This window comes from Chaetodon trifascialis, chromosome 20, assembly GCF_039877785.1.
Source record: "Chaetodon trifascialis isolate fChaTrf1 chromosome 20, fChaTrf1.hap1, whole genome shotgun sequence".
Taxonomy (NCBI): domain Eukaryota; kingdom Metazoa; phylum Chordata; class Actinopteri; order Chaetodontiformes; family Chaetodontidae; genus Chaetodon; species Chaetodon trifascialis.
The window spans coordinates 21,067,220-21,091,510 of NC_092075.1; the positions used below are offsets into that span (position 1 = coordinate 21,067,220).

Sequence of the window (24,291 nt, forward strand, 5' to 3'; positions counted from 1 at the left end):
AATGCAGCTGTTTGCTTTTCTTTGGTTGCTTTCTTTATCAGGGTGGAGATGTGGGATGACCATACAACCAGATGTTGGCAATGAATGCAAACCGGTGAGGGTCCAGGCTGGCTGGGGTGTTTTTTTAAGTGCTGTAGAACTGGTTTCTCAAAGCACTTCATGAGATTGGGGGTCCACAGCACAATAGCTGCTTAGGTTAGACACTGCAGGCTTTTTAAATACAGGGACAATGGTGTCTGTCTTGAAGCAAAAAAGGTACGTCATGAAGTCCCTCAGCTCTCATGGAGATGACAAGCATATGGAGATGATACAAATTTTCATACATTGAGCGCAAACAAACTGCTGCTTTTGTTCAGCCTACAGTTAAGAGCTAATTTGATGCATTCAATGTATTATGAAAGTCAGGCTACCTTAAGACTGGGTCTCCCATAACTGAAGGAATATTTGTTTTGTGGACTTGTTTTAAAGCAAGTGAACGTTGATGAGTCTCAAAAAAACAAGCAGACGTGGAGAATTTGCTGGAGAATTTTGCAGATACAAATATGAATTTTGGACACATGAACTGTATACGTACCAGCAACTGAGGAATAACTATATAAAAAAGAAATCTAAACTGATCTCATCATAGAAATGAATGGTGTGATCCATATCATAGTCGACACATATGGCAGTAAAACAAGAATATTTTTGAAATTATATCAAAGATTAATCACTAATGATGAACACTAAATTTAAAGAAATATGGACAGAATTCTTCTTGTCACACCTATTTAAAGTAAGCAGTTCTTGGTCAGAGTGTGGACCATCTGATGTGTAACATACTGTGATATGAAGTCTCTATTTCTCTGAAGAATTTGTACCAGGAAGTGATAGACATTTGGTTAATCTATTAATAGGAAGTAAAAAAAAAAAGGTATATGAGAAGTAAGGCAGGACCAGTAAGACTAATGGCTAGTAACTGTTGAGGGATCTTAGTGGAAAACTGACTTACAGTACTGTCTGTTTGTCTTGAGGCTGCAAGGTACCAGGTCAGACCAGCTGCAGGTGGGTGATATGACCTCATTTCAGCATTTTCAGAGCTTTTTTTTTTTTTTTTTTTTCCAATGATGATAATATATCACAGTATTACAAAAATAAAATGGATAACTAGTGCACAGCAAGCCTTATAATGAGGAAAATAGTAGTTAGTGGATGTCACTTCAGTTCCATGAATAATGTATATATGTATATAATAATGTAAATATGATCGTAAATGTATTAATACTGTTATGGATGTCCTAGTGTCAAGTTTTGTTTGTCCTGGTCCAATTTCTTCACTATGAGGAAGCAGAAGATATGAAATGTATCTGGCACATTAAAATAACAGCTGTAGCTTATTAAATTTGGCAATTTTTCATGAGCTACTTAATCCAAATACTGCAGGGTCTAGTTTAAAAATGCTCAGTTAATCGACTTAAATTATTAATCTGATGATAATAAAAATGTAACTGGCAGAATGGAACAACTGGAACTGATGTGACGCAACCTGCTAGACAGAAGATGTATAACTCTGAGTTGTTGGAACTAATTACGCTCTCTCATTAAGTCACTCACAGAATTAAAGGTATGATGTGATCTGCTGCTGTAACATTTTAACTGGTGAAAGTGACGGTCAGTGCTGGCAAAAACAATAAACTGATCCCTGAATGTTCTTATTTTAGAGCAGCATAGATAAAATAAAAGAACAAATAAATAACAGATTGGTTAACATTGGAATGACTTTTTGTACTTTGCCAATACAGTTGTCAGGACTCACTCACTGATGCATCCAAATAATCGTTCACTTTAACACACACTCCAATTTCTACTCACATAAGCAGCAAAGTTCATGCACTGAGCTCAGCTGTTGAGTAGGACTTGAAGAGCAGCGCTGCACCACGTGTAGGCTGACGTGGACAAAACACAGTGGAGAAACAAAGGACTGGTTTTGACTGGCTTTATTTTAGCTGCTAAAAACTCAACTTAAAATTTGCCTGGGTCTGGCCCAGTGCTGGTCTTAAGGATCAGCTCGGAACAGTCCTAGTTGCTGTTATTATCTACTGTAATGATTCAAATCTTTCAAATGATTACTCAATTGTCTAAACTGTTGTAATTTTTTAATGATTCATTTTGTCTGTTTACTTATCATTTAATGACTTCAGTATTAATCCAATATGGACTTGTTTTATGGGAAGGCTCATGATCATGCTGAACGTCCTCACTGACACAAATCCGTAGATGAAAGCACAGCTCACACACGGACAGCAGCAGAGCACCGTGGTCTCTTTGATGTGGCTCTGGGCTCATCCATCTTTATTATCCTGACCTACATCCAGCTCTTGGCTTGTTGATGCTGCATTACATCACCTCAGCCCCCTCCAAACCCCGGCACAACACAAGAATGGAAATAAAGGAAGTGGACTGGCCCTCTGCAACATGTCCTCATGGAACGTTTGCGATGCCCTGTCATGCAGGAGCAGCTTTCAGAGTTTATTCACTACAACCTCCTCACCTCCATGACTTCAGTGAACACAGAGTGGTGAGGGAGGATGGAAGATAAGCAGGAAATGACAGAAATGACACTGACAGAGGAGACCAGTTTGGTTGTTTGCTTAGTCTGCTCACGACAGCCAGCGAGCTCTCAAATATTTTTTTGTCCAGCCTAGTCTAAATACAATCGATCAGCTGTCAGTACAAAAACCTCGTGTAACTAACTGAACCTGCAGGAAGCTGTGGGTGATCATTTATCATTCTGATATCATCCAAACACTATGGTCACATATTACATGTCATTTATCACATAGCTTCTCTGCTTTATCTTCTTCACAAAGGGCAAGTCAGGCAAGCTAATAAAAAGCTTTTCACAGAGTATATAGTATCATAATCTGTCATCTAGAGACATTGTTGGTGTGGCAGAAGCTGCTCTTGTGCTTTATCTCCAAACTCAGACAGTCAACTCTTGGTCATTTCACATAATCCCTTTCCAGCCGAACTGTGGAGTACCTCCAGGCTCTGCTCTAGGTCCCCTTCTATTAATGCCACATGCCAAAAGAGTACAACTTAACTTTGACCGCTATGCTGATTACCCACAACTTTGTGTATCTGTAAAATCAGGAACATGATTGAAAGCTGAAGTGTAAAACTTCAGGTTGTAGTTTTATGTTCTGGACTATTTCTTTGTCAGATGCAGTGACTTCCTTCTCATCGTCACTATGTGGCAGACTTCGGCAGACATTCCAGTAACTCATGATACATAAAATACAGCATGTTACATGTAAACAGTAAAATCAATCTTTATGCTAAATTAAGTTGATCAAAGATTTATTGTCTGGAAACCATTCATTTTGTTCTTCTGACATATAAAACAAATAATAACATTTGATTAAATGATTCTGATAAAAAAGAAGCTCTGACACCTGTGTCTTACCTGCCAGGTCTTCTTTAGAGGAAGCGATGCGAGGGGAACTGTTGCCAGGTTCAATCTTCAGAGACAGCCTGCAACACATATGGTTTCCATCAGACACACCAGCCCACTGCTGCTCTCTGATCAGCTGATACTCACTACTGTCCAGACAGACATGCATCACACACTCACTGCTGGGATATAAATCCCAGCAGTTTGATAATAGAGTTAATCAGTCAGACACTGATGCAGACAGTACGGATCTAACAGTCTGTCTGTATAAAGTCAGTTAGACTTCTTTTTATCATGGCTTCAACTTATTACCAAGACAATCAAATAAAAATTAGAGGCAGCCTACAGTATGTCTAACTGAGCATTACTCAACTGAGCGGTGAGGCTTCACACTGTTTTCATTATCTGTTGAGGTAAAAAGTGGGTTGAGACAAAGGAACACATGGCTTAGTCTCTTGGATCTAAGAGATACACAGTTAAAGTTCATATGTATGTAGTGTGCTGCATACTGACAGTTTAAGGCTGGAATTAACTTTGCGTTGGACTCTGACCTACACTGAATACTACACACGTCATGTGTAGATGCAGCATATGGAGACATTGTGGAGGTGATGACAGAATTGACTTAAATAAGGAGCCCTACAGTCATAGGTCACACTGGATACTTTACTTACATTTGGTTCAAGATCATGGATTATCATTTGGATATCACAGATTAACAATTTGGGGATTTGCGGTGGTCCCAGTTAGTTGACTGTACAATGGCTGTGCACACATGGTTATTCCTACTTTCCACTTTTAAGATTTAAGAATCTATATGTGCTCTTTAGATATAATTTCTCCTAACCCTCTACGACAAAAGCTGGTACTTTCTTCACTGGTCTTAGTGGGTAAATCACCTGAATCAGCAAAAGCATTTGTTTAGACATGGACACCATCAGAACTTTTACATGTTTAAGGACTAACACCGGTGGTGTAAGATGCATGTAAACCACCAACACATAGTGTTTTCTCTGTAAACAGCCACTCCAGCAGCAATTTGATGTGCATCATTCCGGCTTGATGCATGACATCACACCAGGACACTCCACTGTCCTGTTTACAGTATCAGCATCAGTGCATGTCAGCTCTCTAAAAAGCAGACATTTGATTACATTTCCTCCCCAGATGTCTCTTAGCATTTTGGAAACGTGTAGAAAGCAAGTGTTGTTACTTTAATTTGTTATTCCACAGACTAGCAGTATTTCTTCTGACCATATGCCACGTCCAGTGAGTGCTGCCATGCTTTTTGTGGTGTGTGTGTAGTACTTAATGATGGATTAATACACAGTGTAATTAAATACATTTGTAAACACTGGACCATCTGTCACGCAGTTATGATATTTTTTCAGGCTACAACTCCTCTGTGTTGTAAATTGAGTTTGGACTTCTAACTCTCACGTATGTGAGTTTGCACTCTGTCTTGAGGAAGGCCTGCCTGCACATGCTCATTTTGGTCAACCAGCACATGAATAGTCCCAGTAAATTCTGTTCCATGGAGAATGGGATTCTGCCACTCATCACCACATTTGGAAAGTATTTATTGACACACTGTGGGTGGAAGAAACTGTGGTTAAAATAGTCATTAATTAGTGAGAGAGGGTTTGCTTGTGTTCATGAATGAATGTTTCAATGCTGCTCCAGAGAGAAATGGAAGGAGAGTGGCACGCAAACTTCAAATGGTCTGTCATGTGTAATGTCGACAAAGCATCAATCATCCTGGTTTCATCTGAGCATAAGTGTTGTTGTTGTCATTACTTTCACTAGTACTAGTAATTGTCTGTGGCCATCTCGCCATCTCACCTCAACACGATCAACATTTTCCAGAGCTGCATTAACTAACTAAACTGATTAATATTGGACACTTTGACTGTCTAAATGCATTTACACTGCTATGACTGGTGACCTGTGGTTTCTGTGGACCAGCATTTAAGATCTTACTTAGTTTAGCAGACTTTATGTTTGCTGTCTGCTTGACTTGCTGTGGGTGTGTGAGAAATAGTGTTAATTTTGTTAACAATACAAAGCTGTGATGAAGTATACTGATCAGCCGTTTTCAGATGATGAAGATGAGACGTTGACAAATGAAACTGACTTTAATTAAACAAAAACAGTGACTAAATCTCTATATAATATCATTGACAAAAAGAGGCGACTAAAAACAAGAAACAGAATAAAATTTCTCTTTGTTTTTGTTATGAATTAAGAGTAGATGAAGACTTTTTTTTCTTTTCTTTTTTTTGGGGGGGGGGGGGATTTTTTAGCTCTGTGGATGGTAATGTCATTCTGTCTGCTGGTCCACCACTTTGGTCCACACTGAAACATCTCAACACTGGATTGCCATGAAATGTGGTATCCATGGTGGCCAGAGGATGAATGACCTCTAGCTTTAACTCTATCGCTACCATGAGGTTAATATTTGTGGCTTTGAGTGAAATGTCTCAACAACTAATGTGTGGATTACCTTGAAATGGTACAGACTCATGTTTCACTCATGAAAGATGCTCCTCATAACTATGTGAGAATCATCACATTTTTATATGAGCAGTAATCCAGTGATTGTTGTGCATACATCCATGGATACACTGCAGACAGACTGCTCAAGGCTAATTAGTAATACTTTTAATGGTACTAATTTGACAGAATGTAAACAATTATAGACCAATGGGACTCAAGTTGCAGGTCAAAACTAATTCACTAAATCCAAGGCAACATGATACTTTTTGCCCCCGAGGCCCCGAATTCCACATATCATAGGAACTGTAGTTCCACAATGTAGAGCACAATTATCTCCAAAAGAGAAGTCATCATAGAATAATAATGATAGAAAACTTTTTCACGTGCTGTAAGTGCTGTTACATAAATTGTGTGTTCATGATATACTGATAAATAATTCATAAGAGTGAGGAATTTTCATGCAATAAATAAGTTCAGAAATAAATAAATAATTTGATGTAAGGTTAAAATTGAGGGGTTAAAATCTGTTGTTTAAGAGGTAAAATAATATCATTTACTAAAAATGTTGTAAGCACATATGCTTTAGTTCATTGTTTAAATTGTACTTTTCTTGTCCGGAACCAAGGTTCATTGTTTGTGGCGCACCTACTGTCAAGTTCACTGTGGGACTGTATACAATGCAAGGAGAACATCTCATGAGGCCTCGCCTGTTTTTCGTTCAAGTTAACATCTCAAGCCTAAGCAGACGGTAAAGGAACGTTAAGTTACTTATAAGACTCTAAAGGATTTTCATGGACTTCAAACCTCTCTTTACAACAAGCGGCCAACAAGGTATTTGTTTAATTTGTAAATGTTCTTTATTTCATGTTGGCGCTGAGCATCATTTTATGCTTACTTTTATTTTCATGTCATGGTGCCTTGTAACTCATTTAGATATTTTGCACTGTGTTTATTCACGAATATAGTTCTCACGGCGTAAGTGGCGTAAGTGTGGTGGCATCAAGGAAAGGATGCAGCAGAGATGTTCCCAAGCAATAAAGGCCTGTTTCAAAGAACCGACCAGTGTCTGTGTTGTGGAGAGAGCTACATGTGCAGTATCAATATTTCTTGACATTACTAAGGCTCAGAATTTACCATCAATGCTGCTGTTACACTATCCGTACATACAGAGACGGACGGGAGGGGTCTCAGTATTTTGTCTGAGGGGGCCAACAGAGTGATTTATTGTTGTTTATTGTTGAGTTTTTACATTACTTAAAAACCACCATAGTTTTCCAACATGCTTGAAAAAGTAGGGGTGACCAGAGATGTATTCAGTTGGTTGCAATCTGCAACCTCACCACTACATGTCACTAAATGCTACACGAGAGTCCTTGAAGGGTTTTGATCTTATTGATGAAGGCCTATTTTTTCCATTTCATGATGTTCAACAACGGAAAATGGTCTAACAGATCACAATTAACTGCTTTCAACTGGTGCCTCCATCACACATTATCGACTGACAGAGCTGACGCAGGCTCTGCAGACCCGCCTACACACGCTCTGCAGAAAAGCTCCTCTCACATTTCAGCTTACATTCAAATGCACATGTCTGGAGAGCGTATTTCCTCTGTGGCAAATGTCAGTGTGTGCAGGTTAATGGTGCCCTCTGAAAGGCTCTGCTCATTCTACAGCTCCACATGGATTGTTTGTCTTTCTCCAGTACTTGCTCATTTTAGACTGCTGTAGCAAATATTTTGACAGACATTTTAGCAAAGTGGGTCTGTCAGGGTCTCGCAGAAGGAGATTACACAGACCTGAATATTGTTGATGGCTGTGAATCTGCAACATTCTTCCTAAAAGTTAATGCAAATGCTCTTAAAATGAACCCTTATTATAGATTGAAAACTGGAAAGAGAGGAATTGGTTGACATCTTCTTTTTTTTTTTAGATTTGACAAATAAAGCTGCACTAGCACACACACACAGCAACTACCTGGTGAACATCATGGAGAATTTAGTGGTTACAGAACCAGTTATTCTCCTCAGGAGACAGCTAAAAGGAGAGGAAACGTTGGACATAGATTCATCAGGGGTCCACAAACACCACTCCAAATGAATGCTAATGTTGTTCTGTGCCTGTGTCTGGACGTATATTAACTAATATGTTGCCTTAACTTCATGTGGTGATAATATGTCAGTGTTGTGTTTACAGCCTGTTCTGCTGCCCTCGCTCTGTTTTTTCTTTCACATTTTGCACTGAACTGTCGTGTCACCTCTCAAGCACAAGCAATAATGTTCCAAGATATGACAAGCAACTTGGAGAAAACAGCTTGTAGAAAGTGAGGTGAGCTGGGGACAATAAGTTGGCCAATATCTTCATTAACTTTTCTGGAAACCCTCATATTGTGTTATTTCTGCCGATGCCCTCTGAATTAGACCCAAACTTATAATAATAATAATAATAATACAAATGTATTCCCACTGGAATTAGATCTACTGCATGTACTTGCTTGACTTGCATTTCATCTGGTACTGATACTGATACACTGCTTCATGCAGCACAGACTCACATGGTTTTCCCAACTTGAGTGTCAGGACACCAAAGATCTCTAAACGGACCACAATATAATTAAAGCAGTAAATAAGTATATATATTTTCTTTACACTTAATTACTCTTTACTCTTAATTCTTTATTCCACAACTCTTCCTAAATGTTTGGGGTTTTTTCCTTGTGAAATGCAGGATACTTTCAGCCTCTCTGGTCTTGTGTCCTGCACTGTTTTGTATGTATTTTCTTGTAGGGTAAAGGCCCATCTGTATCATCTGTGTCCATTCAGCATGTAGAGAAGACTGACTAAATAATTATTCGATGTTAGCCATTCAAAACTAAGCGACACTGGAGCAGTAAAACCCCTGTCAGTACTGAGCTGTGTATGGATGTGATTCACTACATATAAACTCTTTTCAGTTTGAGAGGAAGAATGTGTCATTTCTGTTTCAGAAGTTACATAACCTAGCTTCAAGTCTGCCAATACAGACCCAGCCATGGAGTTATTTCATAATTACAGTTATTATCCAAATGGAAATCTCTTAATTATGACTCATTAATAAGCTTGATGTACTATTTGAACATACTTTATATCCCACCCAAAACTAATCTGAAAAAGGTGACACTAAGAAATAAACCAAGAACAACCAGAGCCCTGAAATGACGTCCCACCCCGAAAATCAAGTGCTAAACCCAAACTATGTCAAACTGTGGCAGACAACCAAACTTATTTCCAAGCACAGGATGGGACAGAGTGCCTGAGAAAGTCATCAGTGCCTGCTGGATGTAGGAACTCCCTGTGGAGAAAGATAAAACCAGCTGCCTGTCGTTTTCCATCCTGCTTCCTGTTCATTGACCCCCGTCAATTTCACACCCACCTCCATGTTTCTGTGTGCTAGACAAAAACTCATGTTGTGACCAAAAGGGACAGAGTCTTCACTTAATGTCTTGGTGATGTGGCCATCAGAGGGTTACAGGAGTGTCCAGAATAGAGGGAGTTCATCCTCTGGGGGAATGAACGTCTGCACAAGAGTTTGTGACTGTAAAAGTGTGTGAGCACTAGCAGGAAACTTACTTGAAGTTGTCATCCTCTACAAACTTCTGGAGTTCCTCTATGTAACGAACTGACAACAGATACTTCTGGACATGTGGCAGGGTCACCAAGTAATCTGAAGAAAAAAGGTTGGAAAAAGTCACTTTACAGAAGACACTTAATCTGACACTCCACAAATAGAATGTTCAGGATTTCCTGTAAATCAATTTGACTAAAGGAAACACAGAAATAAAGCAAAAAGCTCTGAACACACTAAAGAGGATAGCTGAAACACCCAAAACCAAATCTTTATTTTTTCGTTTTCTGTGTTCAGACTAGAGGAGAATAACACACAGACATTTTGGCTATACCTTCCTCTGTGTGCAGTTTTATGGTTTGTTCTAGATGTACCATATCAAATACAAAGTAATCAGATACCACGAGTACTACCACCAGAAGGCAGGCACTATACTGTTTCCACTGGATAATGTAGATGTTGCTTCTTGTTTCTTACCATAGTTGCATGACATCTGCAGGTCAGAGATGACCCTCAGAAGGTTGTTCATCTGATTGGTCCGCTGCTCTGTCTCAATGATACTGTCTGATGCAGGATAGGCTGAGTCAATGTAGATCATGTCCAACAGGTAGATCCCTGGAGCAGACAATACAAGACAAAATGCTTACTTTAGACAGATGGCAGTTCTGATGGCAAGAGGAGTGATTCAAATGAAAACATACCCATTCGTTTAAAGACAGAATATGTTGATTCAACACTTGTTTCGGCCTTCATGAAAGTTTTATGATTGAGAAAATTCATGACCATGGATAGTAAATACTAAGGTGCTTACATTTTGCTTGTCAGAGTATGAGATAATTTGTGTGCAGAGCTGACATTTGAATGCTGTTGAATACTGACTATAGCCCAGTCTTCAATACCATTGTGCAATCAAGCTCAGAGACCTAGGGCTCAACACCACCTTATGTGGTTGGAGCCTGACTTTCCTGACAGACAGACCCCAGGCTGTGTGGACAGGCACCTCCACATCTCTGACTGTCAACACTGGCACCCTGCAGGGCTTCATGCTCGGACCTCTAACATACAGCTTCAACATCACTGTCGAGTTCGTTGACAACATGACTGTCATCAGCTGAGTTGAATTACAGAGAAGAGGTCACAGCCCTAACATTTTGGTGCCAGGACACAACCTCAATTTAAACGTCACAAAAACAAAGGAGCTGACTGCAGACAACAGGAAGCAACAGACAGAAGGACATGTCCCATCACCATATTTGGGACCATGGTGGACAGAGGCATCAGCTATATCAATATCTTGAGTCCTTGAATAGGACTAGCATTCTGTTTTATTGATGTTTTTCATGGTGTCCACATTACAGGTTATCCATTTTATCACCACTGTATACAAGCCTACCACAGTATTATATTTTATACCTATATTTTAACTTGTGCACTATTTTCTGTCTTATGTCTGAGATCCTCCGTTTTATTTACTTGCATGATTTGTGTCATTCTCATGACCATGAATACACACAAAATGTGATGTAAAATCTGGCCATTAGTTTTCCAGATATTGTGTCATGGATGAAACCTTTGGTCAATGAGGAACATTTAACCCGATACTGGAGCTAGGGGGACCCTCTGAGTGTCATGATAGATATTTTCAGGACAGATGTTGCCAAGATAAGTTCTTCTTGGCAAGTGTGGGATGGATGAGCTGACAGGCATTTCCATTATTATGCACTGGAGATTGTTGGAAAAAATAAGCTTGTATACACTTAATTGATCAGTTATTAATGAATGGACATAGTGAGGATTTTACTAGAAGGTATGCACATTATTTTTATTGTACATCTCTTTATTTCTTTGGTTTTGGATACTAGGATATTTTTTTGTGCTTGGACAAGCCAAAGAATGTCTTTGAATAATAATAATAAAAAGAATAAAATAAGTAAAAATTTTATTTGAGTGGAAGGGCTGCATGTCTGACTGCTGTCATCTATTACCACGAACAAGAGGAAAAAACACAGAGCACAGAAGTGTCAAAAATAACCTGGAAAACATCTGTTGAGTCACCAACTTTTCCGACAGTTTGTCTGAATGACTCTGTCCTAACTGTTAGTAAATACCAGGCTGGAAACTCAACCGTCAGCCTCAATGCTGGTTGCTGTATTTGATGTATTGTACATTTTGAAAGATATATGTATACAAATACGGCATATGCACATGGCCCACAGACAATGATATACTCTATCCAGATGTTGCACACCATTTTCCACATCATTTTGTAAAATCTCCAGTATATTACCATTTCAACCAGGAATGTGTGCCATTGTTTCAAAAGCAAATTAGTACTGTTCCTCAAGCAGCGGAGGCAGGTCTTACAAAACAGCCCCAAATTAAAACCTGACTGATATGCGAGCTGAAACGCCAACAATACTGATACTTCTGCACTGAATCTAATAACTGATGACATTGTTGCGGCTAATGTCTTAACATCCGACAGCTTTCCAAACTAAATAAATGTTCAGAGTTGCTCAAGAAATGAACTAAACTTTTTTGGAACCATTGCTGGACACCATGTTTTTCAGTGAAAAACACACCAATTAAACTCTATTAGGGTTGGCTTCATAGAGCACAATGGCCCACCACATTCAATGATAGGAGACAGAACTCTGTGAGATTTCATGACTGATTCTCTAAAATGTAAACTTTTTAAAGAACAATAAATAAACAAAAACACAATATTACTGAATTAATTGACTACTTTCACATAAATTCTCTACTAGGTAGTCTGAACATCTTCATATATGTTCATTTACAGTATGTGTCTCCATTGGCATGATCACAAATCTAGTGTTCCCACCCTACATGCAAATCAGGGACGGCTCCACTCCAGCCTAAAGGCTGCTTATAAAGTTAGAAAAGAGAGGAGAAAAGATGCTTGAAGTGGGATGCACTGACACCTTTTCAACATCTGGCTGGAATGCATCTTTAACCAGGAGCAGGTCTGAACAATCACTAACAGTCAGTGTTTGGTGGTGACTGACTGCCTCACTTCCATTCTCTTCAACTTTTAGCAGTATTTTGGTGAAGTATAATGAGTGAGCACCCAATGAAGGTTTTTGCCCACATTTTATGTCTATGCCAGCACAATGCTGGAAGCTTTGTTTACAAGTAACAAATCTTCTCTCTGATGTTGACGACATCAATTTGTGGTCGCACAAAAAAAGCCGACAGTGTCCTCACTTGAATCCTAAACAAAAAACTGTAAAACCAAGACGGGCAAATAACAGCTAATTTTGGTTTCCTAGTAACTTTAATACCCATTTCTAATAAATAGTGACGTTATAGAAGTGGGTGAGTTCTGTTCATGGTGGCTGGGAAAACCCACCACAGGACAAGCTGAAAAAACACAGACAGCAGATGGAGAAGACACTGGCAGAACTATACACACACTGCATTTAGAAAAACCAATCCAAATAAGATAATAAATAAATGCACACACACACACACACACACACACAAAAAAAGGGAAAACAATTCATGTGTATTGATCAAATTTGTATTCTTATCATGGACCTGCAAACAAGACCTAAATACTGGCAGTGTATACTGTATACTGTTATACAGTTATACTTGAAGAATTGTGTTCATACTATACATAAAATGATATACTGGCTGCTTCTGGAGATTTCAGAGATGAATGCATGTGTCACTGTGGTAAGGAAGTCACCAAAGCACACACACATGGAGAAGGCCATGATGCTGATGTGAGGCCTCTGGCACAGTGAGGTAGTATGAAACCTTCTGACTGTTCTGCTCAATTAGGCTTTAAGGACTACACCGAAAACCCTGAACTAATAACTCACAGCTGCAGCTGAAGACACGACTGTGGCAAGTTAGTAGACTGATTAGGAGACATGAATAGATTCCATCCATGTTTTCTTTTCTTTTTTTGGTGCAGGCTGTAAATGTAAATGTCCTCTGATGTACATTACAATGAAAACTGGCACTATTTCTGCCATCATTAACAGTTCATTGGATGTAGCTCCATTCCCTTAACTGTTAAACAGACACTCTCTTGACCTCTTTGTTCTCAAAAGCTTTTTTCCAATCAGTGACTCATGTAGTATATATTGTGGACTTTGAAGGAATTTAATAAAAGGTATTAAGTGTATTTCTTGGTGAAATGGAAGTGAATACAATATTGACAAGTATGATTCAAGTGAATCATTTCCAGTCCTATGCTGTCTTCACTTAGAGACTGTTTTTACAGACGACTAATACAGAGCTTTGTCTAGAAGATAAAAAGTATCTCTCATCTGAGGTTTCTAGTAGGTTATTGAACTTGAGCATTGTGCTCCTTCTGATGGTGTTGCCCATCAAATGAATAGATTCTCACTGTCTGCTGCTTGTTGGGAATCTCCTCCATCTGCGTGCGTGCAGTGTGATCAATGGGGAGCAGATGTGGAGGCTCTATGGAACCACATCTCCAGCACAGGGAACATGCTATTATACTTGTAGATCATGTTTATGACAATGCACCAGAAAGCAGCAGGCACTACATGTGGGCCCTCCAGGCCAATGGAAACCAGGAAAAATAGGCCTCCATAGCTCCTTGTAACATTCACCAAGGGTTTTACTGTGCACAAGGCTACTATAACTTGAAGTTACTTTCAATGAACATTTAACATGAGGTAAGAGATGCAGGAATCTTAAAAGGGCAGTCTGTATGGGGTTGAGATCACAGAGTTTCCCTGGTAAAGTACCCATTACCTCAGTTTTCCTTAAGGCTGCTGCTGTCTCATGTGGTGGTTACCATGCACCAAAGCACCTATATCAAATATCCATACTTGCAGCATTATTTCAGTGCAGGACCACCACATGCATCTTGAAGTTTGAGCATTTTAGTTTACCCAGCTGCATGTCAATCATCAGCCGCTGTTGGTGGGGGAGGTCACTGCTCATTAAACCACAATGTAAAACACACAAGATACAAGGAATAAATATGACACTGTTGAAGCCATCATATCTGGGTTGTATTTGGAAATAAATGGGATGCGTTGACATTTGCCAATGTCTTCTAACTTCTGACTTACTGTTATTAACCACATTTTTTCAACACTAATTGTTGACCTGTACATTAGCCAGCTCAAGAAGACTGGATTAAAAATGGATTGGCTCCTGCTCCACCGCCAATCCTGAGAGTCACATTGTGCTCCCACTGCAACACAGTCATGAGTTGATAAAATCCGAACTCTTGTCAAATCCTCATACTGTACTGTATGTTTGCTTCTGCAGCCTTAGACTCTCCAAGGACAAACACCTCATGTAATCTTGAAGGTAGTTCGGTAGGGTTCAATACTGGTTAATATGATACCACCCATGTATCATTCTAGTTCTTTTACCAATGTTCCCAGAGCAGCCTGAATACAAATTACTCTGTTCCTTAACAGCCACGCTTCGTCTTTTGAACCACAAACAAAGGTTAACTGGGATTTAGCATGAAACGGGGAGCAAAGGGTCATTTGTGCATGCAGTGATATCCAGACCTGAGACCAGACGGGTTTTTTCTGGAAACATTTTGTGGATACGTCAATTGTGTGGCTGAGATAGGATGTGGAAAATGGGGGTAGACAGCATTTTATAGGGCTTTGGAAAAGACCAGAGGGCACAGGTGGACATCCTGGGGAATGTGCATTCATAAAAGTTACAGGAATCCAATAAAATGAAGAGCTCACCCACTCTGCACCTGTGTAGACTGTTGCAGTACAGCAAATTTTGACATACAGGGTTAAACAGATGTATTCACTAATGTCATCAGGTCATTTCACAAAAACAAAATATAGGGAAAAACTGAATAATATGATGTTTCTGTGCACAAAAAAAATCTTCAAATTTGAAGACCATGAGAATACCACAATACCACAACGCGTTTATGTAGCTTCAGTAAGAGAAAAATTCTGTTTTCCTGAGAATATTACTGCCCTGTGTTTGTGGCAGTTTTCAGGTCATCAAGGACATTAAACACAAATAGTTTTCACTTCCTCTTTTTAAAGCGTTATGGTATTGTCACTACATATTCACAAAGAACGTAATATATGCAGTACTGTTATTTTCAGAATAAGTTAGTCTACCAAGTCTCTTCTGACTACACTGCCTATATGTCCTCAGGTTTTAAACACATGGATAGAAGATGGTGTCAGTGTTCAAAGGATGGAAGTGCCATCTTGGACATTTTTAGCCTTAGTAACTTCAAAACATGTTACTAGTGTACAATATTTTTGAGATTTAAATAAAGTTTGGTAGTAGCTATAACGCTTCGGATGATGATACAGTGAATGTAACACTGCAGTCAGTTAGTAGCAGGGTCCACCTTGAGTCCCATTTTTAAGCCTAAACTTAGATGATATCATAATAATGGATATAAATATTCTATTTTCATGAATCTAAAAAGCCATGCTTCATTATGCATTACAAATGTATTTGTAGTTCCTGTTTGAACAGTTACCATGGCTGTGGATGGATTACTTGCTGAGAGAAAAAGTCTGAACTTGATTGTGGTGAAGCTTTAAGGAGTGTCGTCTTTATGAGATTTTTTTGGACAATTATCCTCAAAAATCATCAGAGAACCAATTGTCACTGGAATGAAGAAGTTCTGCTGATTCCAGCAGTGTGTTAGATCACTCACATCACTGAATTTTAAAAGAAGAGGTTCTCACACACTAGATGATGTCAAGTCTGGATTCGGTACAGCTCCTTGTTCTGCTGTCCATGAATGATGTCTCAGCTGAACGTGATAGACAAGCCAGATGTAATTTTCTATTGCATATTCTGATCTTCGTAGATACTCATAAGTCCCTTTCAGACATGTACCCCTCCAATCTGATGGCAATTTCACAGTCAGTCTCATGCCTCAATAAGCACCCCGGTCACGGGAATGACGCAATGGCAAGAAGTATCAGAACAAAAAGCAAGCTATGACCAGTTAACAACATAATAAGGAGGGCAGAGTAAACAGACCATCGCTGAATGTAACATTATTGCACATTCAATATGCACTGATAGTGTCACATCTTCTCCACCATGGATGATAGCCACCTCCACCACCTCCACCTGGTCGAGAGGGCATCCCAGGACAGAGCTGGCCTTCTTAACCATTCTGTCAAGTCTCTTTCGGTCAGCATTCGAGCTCCAGCAGACCACTCCATAGAAGATGGCAGGCAGCCACCACAGAGTCAAAAAAGGTCCTCAGGAGAGCCCCCTGCACTCCAGTAGACCTCAATCTCCTCAGCAGATCCAGTCTGCTCTGGTCATTCTTATATAGAGTATTTGTATTATCAGTTCAAGTGTATTGTTCAGGTGAACACCCAAGCATCTGTAAATGGTAAACGGACTGTCTTGACAACCACTCAAAGCCCTTTTACCACACGTCAGCAGTCACCCACTCACACACATATTCATACACTGGTGGCCATGCCACCTGCTTCAGAGCAGTAACCACTCACAAGCACACACACACAATTTGGGAGTCTTCAGTATCTTGCCCGAGGACACTTCAAAATGTAGACTGCAGGGACCAGGGACTGAACCACCAACCTTCTAATGGTTACCACTCTGCCTCCTGAGCCTCAGCCCTTCTTTTTTTCCATGTGTGCCTTTGGTCAGGAGTAATCAAGAGTTTGTTTTTGGAAAAACACCATACTGTCCTGGAGGATACAGCATTTTGATACAGTCCATGTGGGACTGCCAGTGTCCTCCCAATGAGTATCACAAAGCACTTCCCACACAGTGTATCAAAACAGTCCTTCAAAGCCTCCTCAGCGTCCTTGGACCATCTATTCACTGTGCGAGTGACGGCTGGCTGCCTGTGTGTGAGAGGTTTGTTCAGAGGCAGGAGGAGCACCAGGTTGTGATCACATCTTCCTAGAGAAAGCAGAGGTGACGAGTTACATGTCTCTTTGGTGCTGGCTTAAAATAAATCCAGTATTTTACTATCTCTGCTGTAGTGTGTAACATGTTGAGTGAATGTGGGCAGAGTGGAGGACGGAGAGGAGTGATGAGGCTGGCTAAGTGAATAACGAATGAGGAATATGTTCCTCTAAGGAAAGGGTGTCATGACAGCTCAGACTGTAAAACAGCATGAATGACTTAATGGTAACCATAATTGTCTGCTGATATGATAATATTATTCTTGAAATTCCAACAGCCCTTAGTCTTTTGCAAGAGTAAGAGCACAGCCCTGCCCTTAAGTAAACAGAGAAGGAATAAATGAGGCCACACCACACACGACCACAAACAAGACCAAAACCATAACTTTACAGCCTGATGTCTTCAGTTCTGATGGCACTACCAACCTTGAAAATACTCCAGCTTTTTTGATGTAATTATTGGCCGAAAGTCCACTATTACACGATTACTGTTCCATTATGAGAATAATTGCTTTTTTCCACTTATTAGAGAATAACATTTTGGCAAACGATATACTGTTGATCTCTATTTAAACGTGTTCAACAAGGGCTACATGACACGAATGTGTATTATTATTTGGCAACTGCTAGTGTGTAAATCCAACTGGCCAGGTCAAGGATATCGTCTTCAGATTTGGGGAAAATGGTATCTAATAGAATCCTGACAGCTAATTCACTAGTCCTATTACAGTACAAACCAGCAAGTTTACAAAATGAGAGAGCAGAATAAAACTATGTTAACTGAGACAAAACAGAGCACAAATGCCTCGGTATGTTAAAATCCTCATGATTCAAACTACTGAGATAAACACAATCTGGATAAAAGTTTCTGCTTTCTTCTTACACCTCCAAAAGGAAATGACCCATGCAAACACACACAAACACACACACACTAAACTTCTGCCAGTTTAAAAACTGCCAATGCAATTCTGAATTCAATTTATCTCCCTGCTACACTCTGGCTGCTCTGTTCTCATTGTGCAATGATGGAGACCCAACCATAACATGACAGATGTGGTGATCTAACAAATGCCAGAAGGATGCTTTTCACAAACATTTCTTAAAAGTGATGCAGACACCAAAAATACAGGCTTCACTAATAAATGTCCATAATTTTTGTGCGTGTGTGTGGACATGTGGATGTATGCTATTTTGTGGATCTTAAAAGAAAATACTTATTATGGCATTCCTTAGCCTCCACAAACCAAGATCCAACAGAGCACATTACATCACAGCTTTTGAAATTATGCAACGCGTTTGGAAATGTCATTGTGTTTTATGCCCTGAGACCATGAATACATCTTGAGGAATTCTAACTTGCATTCACATGAGAGACTGTTAAGTAAGAAACAAAGGCAAGAAGACTAGTACAGTGTCAACTATAGCCAGGTAAAAAATCATCATTAGTATGAGTAGCACAAAGTGAAAACGTTGGGGAACATTTTACTTGTAATGTCTGACCACAGCTGTTGTTTCAGATGTGTAAAAATAAATATGGGGGGGCAGTCAATTGGTTGGGGACTATTTTCAGCAGTGGATTAATCCACATTTGGTGCCCTAGTGAGTATATTTGGGTGTGTTCACGGTAATGAAGGAACATGTCAGCCAGTGCAACAGTGTGGCTCATTAATGGGTTTCTAATAGTTTCTGGACAACAATGGAGCTCTATGGCACAGAGAAATGATATATCAGGCTTTAGACACACACACATTACGTTTTAGTAGATACATTCATTGTTGGTTTGGGTCTGCACATGGGATTTTCTGACAGGAAGAAAAAAACAGAAAATGAATAGAAAAATATCATCAGCTGTAAAAAAAAAAAAATATATATATATATATATATATATATATATATATAGAGAGAGAGAGAGAGAGAGAGAGAGAGAGAGAGAGAGAGAGAGAGAAGAGAGAAAGAGAGAGAGAGAGAGAGAGAAAGACTTGAGAAGTGTGTATAGAAGAGTTTAAAGGAAGAAGTGTACAAGTAATGAAGAGGTTTGATGGGGATGTTTTAAGCAGGAAAATAAAGCATCATTTTGTTCACTTTCATGTCATTGTAGCTTCTGCTTTGACAGACATTTTAGGCATCTTTTAGTGTTTTTTAGGGTAAACAATATAAACATTTTGTAAAATGAATGTGGAGAATCTGCTATCCATGACATCAACTGTTTTAGAATTAAGCATTTCACCAGAAAATGAACCACAAATGTGATAAAAGCTCCTTCTTAAACAGAGTCGTGCATCCTGATTTACTGTCATCTCAGTACAGACTGAGTGGAGCAGCTCAATGCATCAAACAAAATGCAGGAGGACACACTAGAGGAGGGAGGAAAGTAAGAACTTTTACTCAATTTCCTCTGGATTTTGTGTGTTCATGCAATTTGGTGCTAAATTAGAGAAATAGAAATAGAGTCAGCAGACTCGTCCTCTAAACACAGAGGTGGCAGATCAGAAAGGCTGTATTTATATGGTGCTTTTTGGTTCACAGCCACACTACCAGTGTGTGGGAGGCCCAGTGAATCTTGTTGCTATGGATACAGTCAACCTTATTACCTTCACATCTTATTGTGGTTAATTACTACATTACGTTTTCCACAGTTATCTCATGTTTTTCTGAACATGTTTTTCCTTTCTTTAACATCCAGCTTACATTTAGCAAAGCGCCTTGATTAATGCAAGGCACTACTGTATATCGAAAGGTAGAATTCAAGTGTAACAGTAAAGTCAGGATAAGGAGTGAAACGCAATTTGTAGAACTGCTTTTTAGCTTAGAATATTCTGCCATTTACTTAGTTATTTGTTACAGAACGACAAGCAAGAATTAATAAAAGGCCTAACATTTTTTTATATTCCACCATATTTTTTTACCATCACATACTCATCTATTGTAAGGGAAATGCGTAAATACATGCAACACATCTAATCCTTAAAGCAAAGTCTGAACTGCCCTAATGTCCTCACTTTCAAAGAATGTCCTCAGTTGGTCAAAAACTTTTCACTATGGAGCAAGTACACACACACATGCGCACATGGACACACACACACTCATTAAAGTTGAAATTCTTGAAGAGTGAGAAACATCGTCAGTAGTACAAAGGAGACGCAGCCCACAGGACTTCAGGCATTAGAGAGGTCAGAGGTCAGAGGTCAGAGGTCATGGAGCAGGGGTCAGGGACGCTTGGCCTGCTGCACCCACGCTGGGAGGATGATACATGAGCGCCTGGGACACAAACACAAAGCAGCTTACCTGCACTGCTCTGCTCCTCAGCACTGCTGCGCTCGCAGACTCAGATCAACTACCAGCACTCAGTCAGCTGTCATTTTCTCCCTGTTTCTTATATTCAAGCCACTTTGTGTAGTGACTGTGTGGAACACGAACTTTTGCCATGCTGCTCAGTGTGTGGTCCGGCTGCCTCGCAGGGGCCAAACAATGTTGTAACTCCTGAACTGGAAAAGGCCAAAGCCTTTTCAACTAAAGCATAGGGGACAGTGTCCACACAAGAGCTGTGTTACAGCAGAGAGATGTCTAAAGCAGTGGCCATCGTTGCTTGTCTTGGCTTTGCCTCTGGACATACGAAGCTGTTACATGCTTTCTCTACGGGGTAAAAAGTTACTGCTGTAGAGCTCCAGCTGTGATCAGGGTGGAGACCAGAACACAGCTACACTGACAAGTACTGACTTTCAGAAAAGTTCAACATGTCAGGTTCAGGACCTTCATTAGTGTTTAGTAATTGCTGTGATTCCTCATTTACTTTTTTTTGTCAGTGTTTTCAATAAAACTCATGTTTAGAACTGGAAATCTGACCAAAAAATTAATCTGGAACAATAGATTAATATAAAATTAATATAATGAGACAATCTACTGCACTGATTTCTCAATTTGTCAGTAATCTATGGAAAACTGTGATCCTGTCACACGTCACTCTGCTGCATCCACAACATCTCTGTGACTTTGTCACCATACTCAGCCAAGCCTGCAGCACAGCCGTGGTTGCAAAAACCCTGATGGAAACACAGTGGATGGTGCCTGCTCAGGCCTGTGGGAGCAGACCAATCAGACCAGACTTGGCTTTTCTTGGTTTGGGGGGGAGTGTTTCAGACAGAAAGTGAATGGAGGTGCTGCAGCAATGAACTACTGGAGTATGAGAAAAACAATGTGTTTTTTCAACATTTTCAGTAAGACAGCCCTCAGTGCCTATAAAATGGGTTCAAAACACACAAGTGTTACACACAAGGGGTCCCTCTTTCAGGCCCGTCAGCGTGACAATACTTTCATTTTGCAAAATCAGCATCATCCCATGCTAACCGTTTCATTTCATCACTTCAGCAAATACAAACTGTCAAAGATGTTTCCAATGTTTCCAGGACATTTCATTCAGCAAGCTGAACAGCTGTTTATACACAACAATGTCCTCAAATGACATGAGAAAAATGACATCTTAGCAACATAATGCAGAAAGTAAATATTGAAGAACAGAAGTGGAAATAGAGCAGGGAAAAAAGCAAGGGGAGGCTTCGTCATTAATGATTACATCCCAAGTTTACAAGATGTGTGCAGACTGCCTTAGTGCCAACATATAAAACTGTAAAGGCAGAAACTGATGGGGGTTAGGGTGAGATGGAAACCAGTTGTGGAAATATTGGGTAGCACCTCAGGCAGTGTTTGGCAGTATTTCAAAGCTCAGCACTTCAGCTGTGCCTGTAATGATGAAAGAAACAAGACTACAAGTCTGAAGCCTCACTGCTGGCTCACAGGCCTATGACTGCAATAATCATTACACCTCATAATATCAAGTGTTGAATGGAATAATGCACTAAAAACATTGCTTGTTTAATCTCTAATTGCTCAGAAATGTTGCTGACAGGAGAAAACAACGGTAATTCTATCAAAGACATCAAGAAGACAAATGAAAATCCTTTAAAACTGGGCTTTCACATATAGAACAAAACAACAGATTGAGACTGCAGGAACTACAAATCCTTTCCCAACTGCAGGCTGAAAAGCCTTCCACTGTGTGTTGCATTTTTCTCCATGCTACACCCAAATCCCACTGAGATATACTGGCTGTCCATGATATCAGCTGTGCTGGCAGCTCCAGCCTAAATATTACATGAGCATAACCACATCACAAAATGCTTAACAAATATTTGCCGATGATGTCATCCCGACACACACAGTGTAAGGTGTAATGTGTTTCAGCTGTGCTCCGTCTGCAGAGCTGTGCAGCTTTGCTTCCTGTCTCGCTGCTTCTCTGACGCACAGCAAAGCCCCGTCACAAGGCGTCTACCAATACCATTCACACACAGTCAGTCACAGGCTGTTAATCAGCCTACAATACCAGTGCTTCACAATCGATGAAGCTCCTTTAACTGACAAGTAAACACATATTTATTGTCTCTTCATGCGAGAATCACACTAATGTTGACTTATTGATATTCTTCAGTGCCATTTTTTGCTCATCTGTTACTCAAAAGGTTAATGCTAGTCCTCACTATGTACTGCATTGTTCATATGTACACCGTTACATGCTTAATTTTATGCTTCTTCTGGTGCTTTCAAAAAACTGCATATTTAAAAAGCTATTCCTGACTCTAGGTATGCATCATCTTTACAGTTCTGATGCTACCAAGACAATCATTATATCAATTTGTGTAAAATTCCATGTAAATGGGTGCTTTCACTTTTCCAATCGACTGCTTTTATATTAAAGTTACAATCCCATAGACATCAGTATTTATTTATCAGTCACTGTGTGCAGTATAAACACCTGATATGCTTTTCAGATGTTACATGTTTTTAGACAGTGACATGACACTATATGCATTGTTTCAATTTTGAAGAATGAGCAAGGATGTAATTTTGCTCACGTCGTGTTAGCTGCAAGTACAAACTATAATCCAGCCTGGTGCAAAGTAACTACTGACTGAAAGCTAACAGTAAAACATAACAAGCAGTAAAAATCTCTCAGTAATACTTTAAGGACAGCACATTAAAATGTAAATCACCTTAATCTGCAATATTCAGAGCTGAGCAGCAGCATGTTATATAATAATAATAATAATGATGATAATTAGCAGTAGCAGCAGTACTAGTATTAATTAATCAACAGTAAGACATGCAATAAGAAACAGAGCATAGTGCCGCAAATGATTTAGAAAATGATCTTGCAGTAAAGAAAATATGATGCACTTGATGCAGTGAATAAAGTAGTTTTAAGAGATGTTTTGTTTGTTTGTTTTTTTATTTAACAATCAACATGTCAACATCTTTGTTTCCAAGTGATTTACTCTGCAGTTTTAGATTACTTGTCAGTCAAACAGTGTGTTCATCACTCTGGTTGGATAATCTGGTGATGATCTTTCCTTAACATGTTCAGTCATGGAGGCCATCTCCACTCATACTAAGCTTTCATGAAGTGGCTGTAAGTTGAATAATTTAATGGTTTAGTGGTCAACAACAGAGAGTTAACTCAGTCATTTATTGTTGGGTTGCAGCAGGAAGGACAGTTCACAGCTCACTGCTTTTTCCAGACTACCTGCTTCCTAGCAGTTGTTGCTCCACTGTAGGTCATTATTAGGCCCATCAGAGCAGAGTGTGTACATGAACAAAGAAGACAGAGACTGGAGAGCAGTCACAGGCTAGGGCATGTCCTTCTTTATGAAGCACAGAAGGGAAAAGACACGAGATTGCATGACATACAAAAGCCATTACAAGAAGTCCCAAGAATTTCTCTTTGATAAAACACGCATCCAGGAAGTAACATAACGAAGAAAAGAAGCGCCATGGTTCTGCTTTAATGCTCTGCTGCAC

General features: G+C 39.6%; 1 protein-coding gene across 2 annotated transcripts in view; it reads right to left on the reverse strand.

Annotated features, from left to right (window-relative positions):
* LOC139348378 (ras-specific guanine nucleotide-releasing factor RalGPS1-like) overlaps positions 1-24,291 on the reverse strand; it is a 92,660-nt gene that overhangs the window by 14,448 nt on the left and 53,921 nt on the right. For both annotated transcript variants that reach the window (XM_070988404.1, XM_070988403.1), the window contains exons 9-11: positions 10,007-10,144; positions 9,535-9,628; positions 3,446-3,513 (exon numbers count right to left, since the gene is read on the reverse strand). In XM_070988404.1, coding sequence (XP_070844505.1) covers positions 3,446-3,513; positions 9,535-9,628; positions 10,007-10,144 — 300 coding nt within the window. The remainder of the gene's footprint in view (positions 1-3,445; positions 3,514-9,534; positions 9,629-10,006; positions 10,145-24,291) is intronic.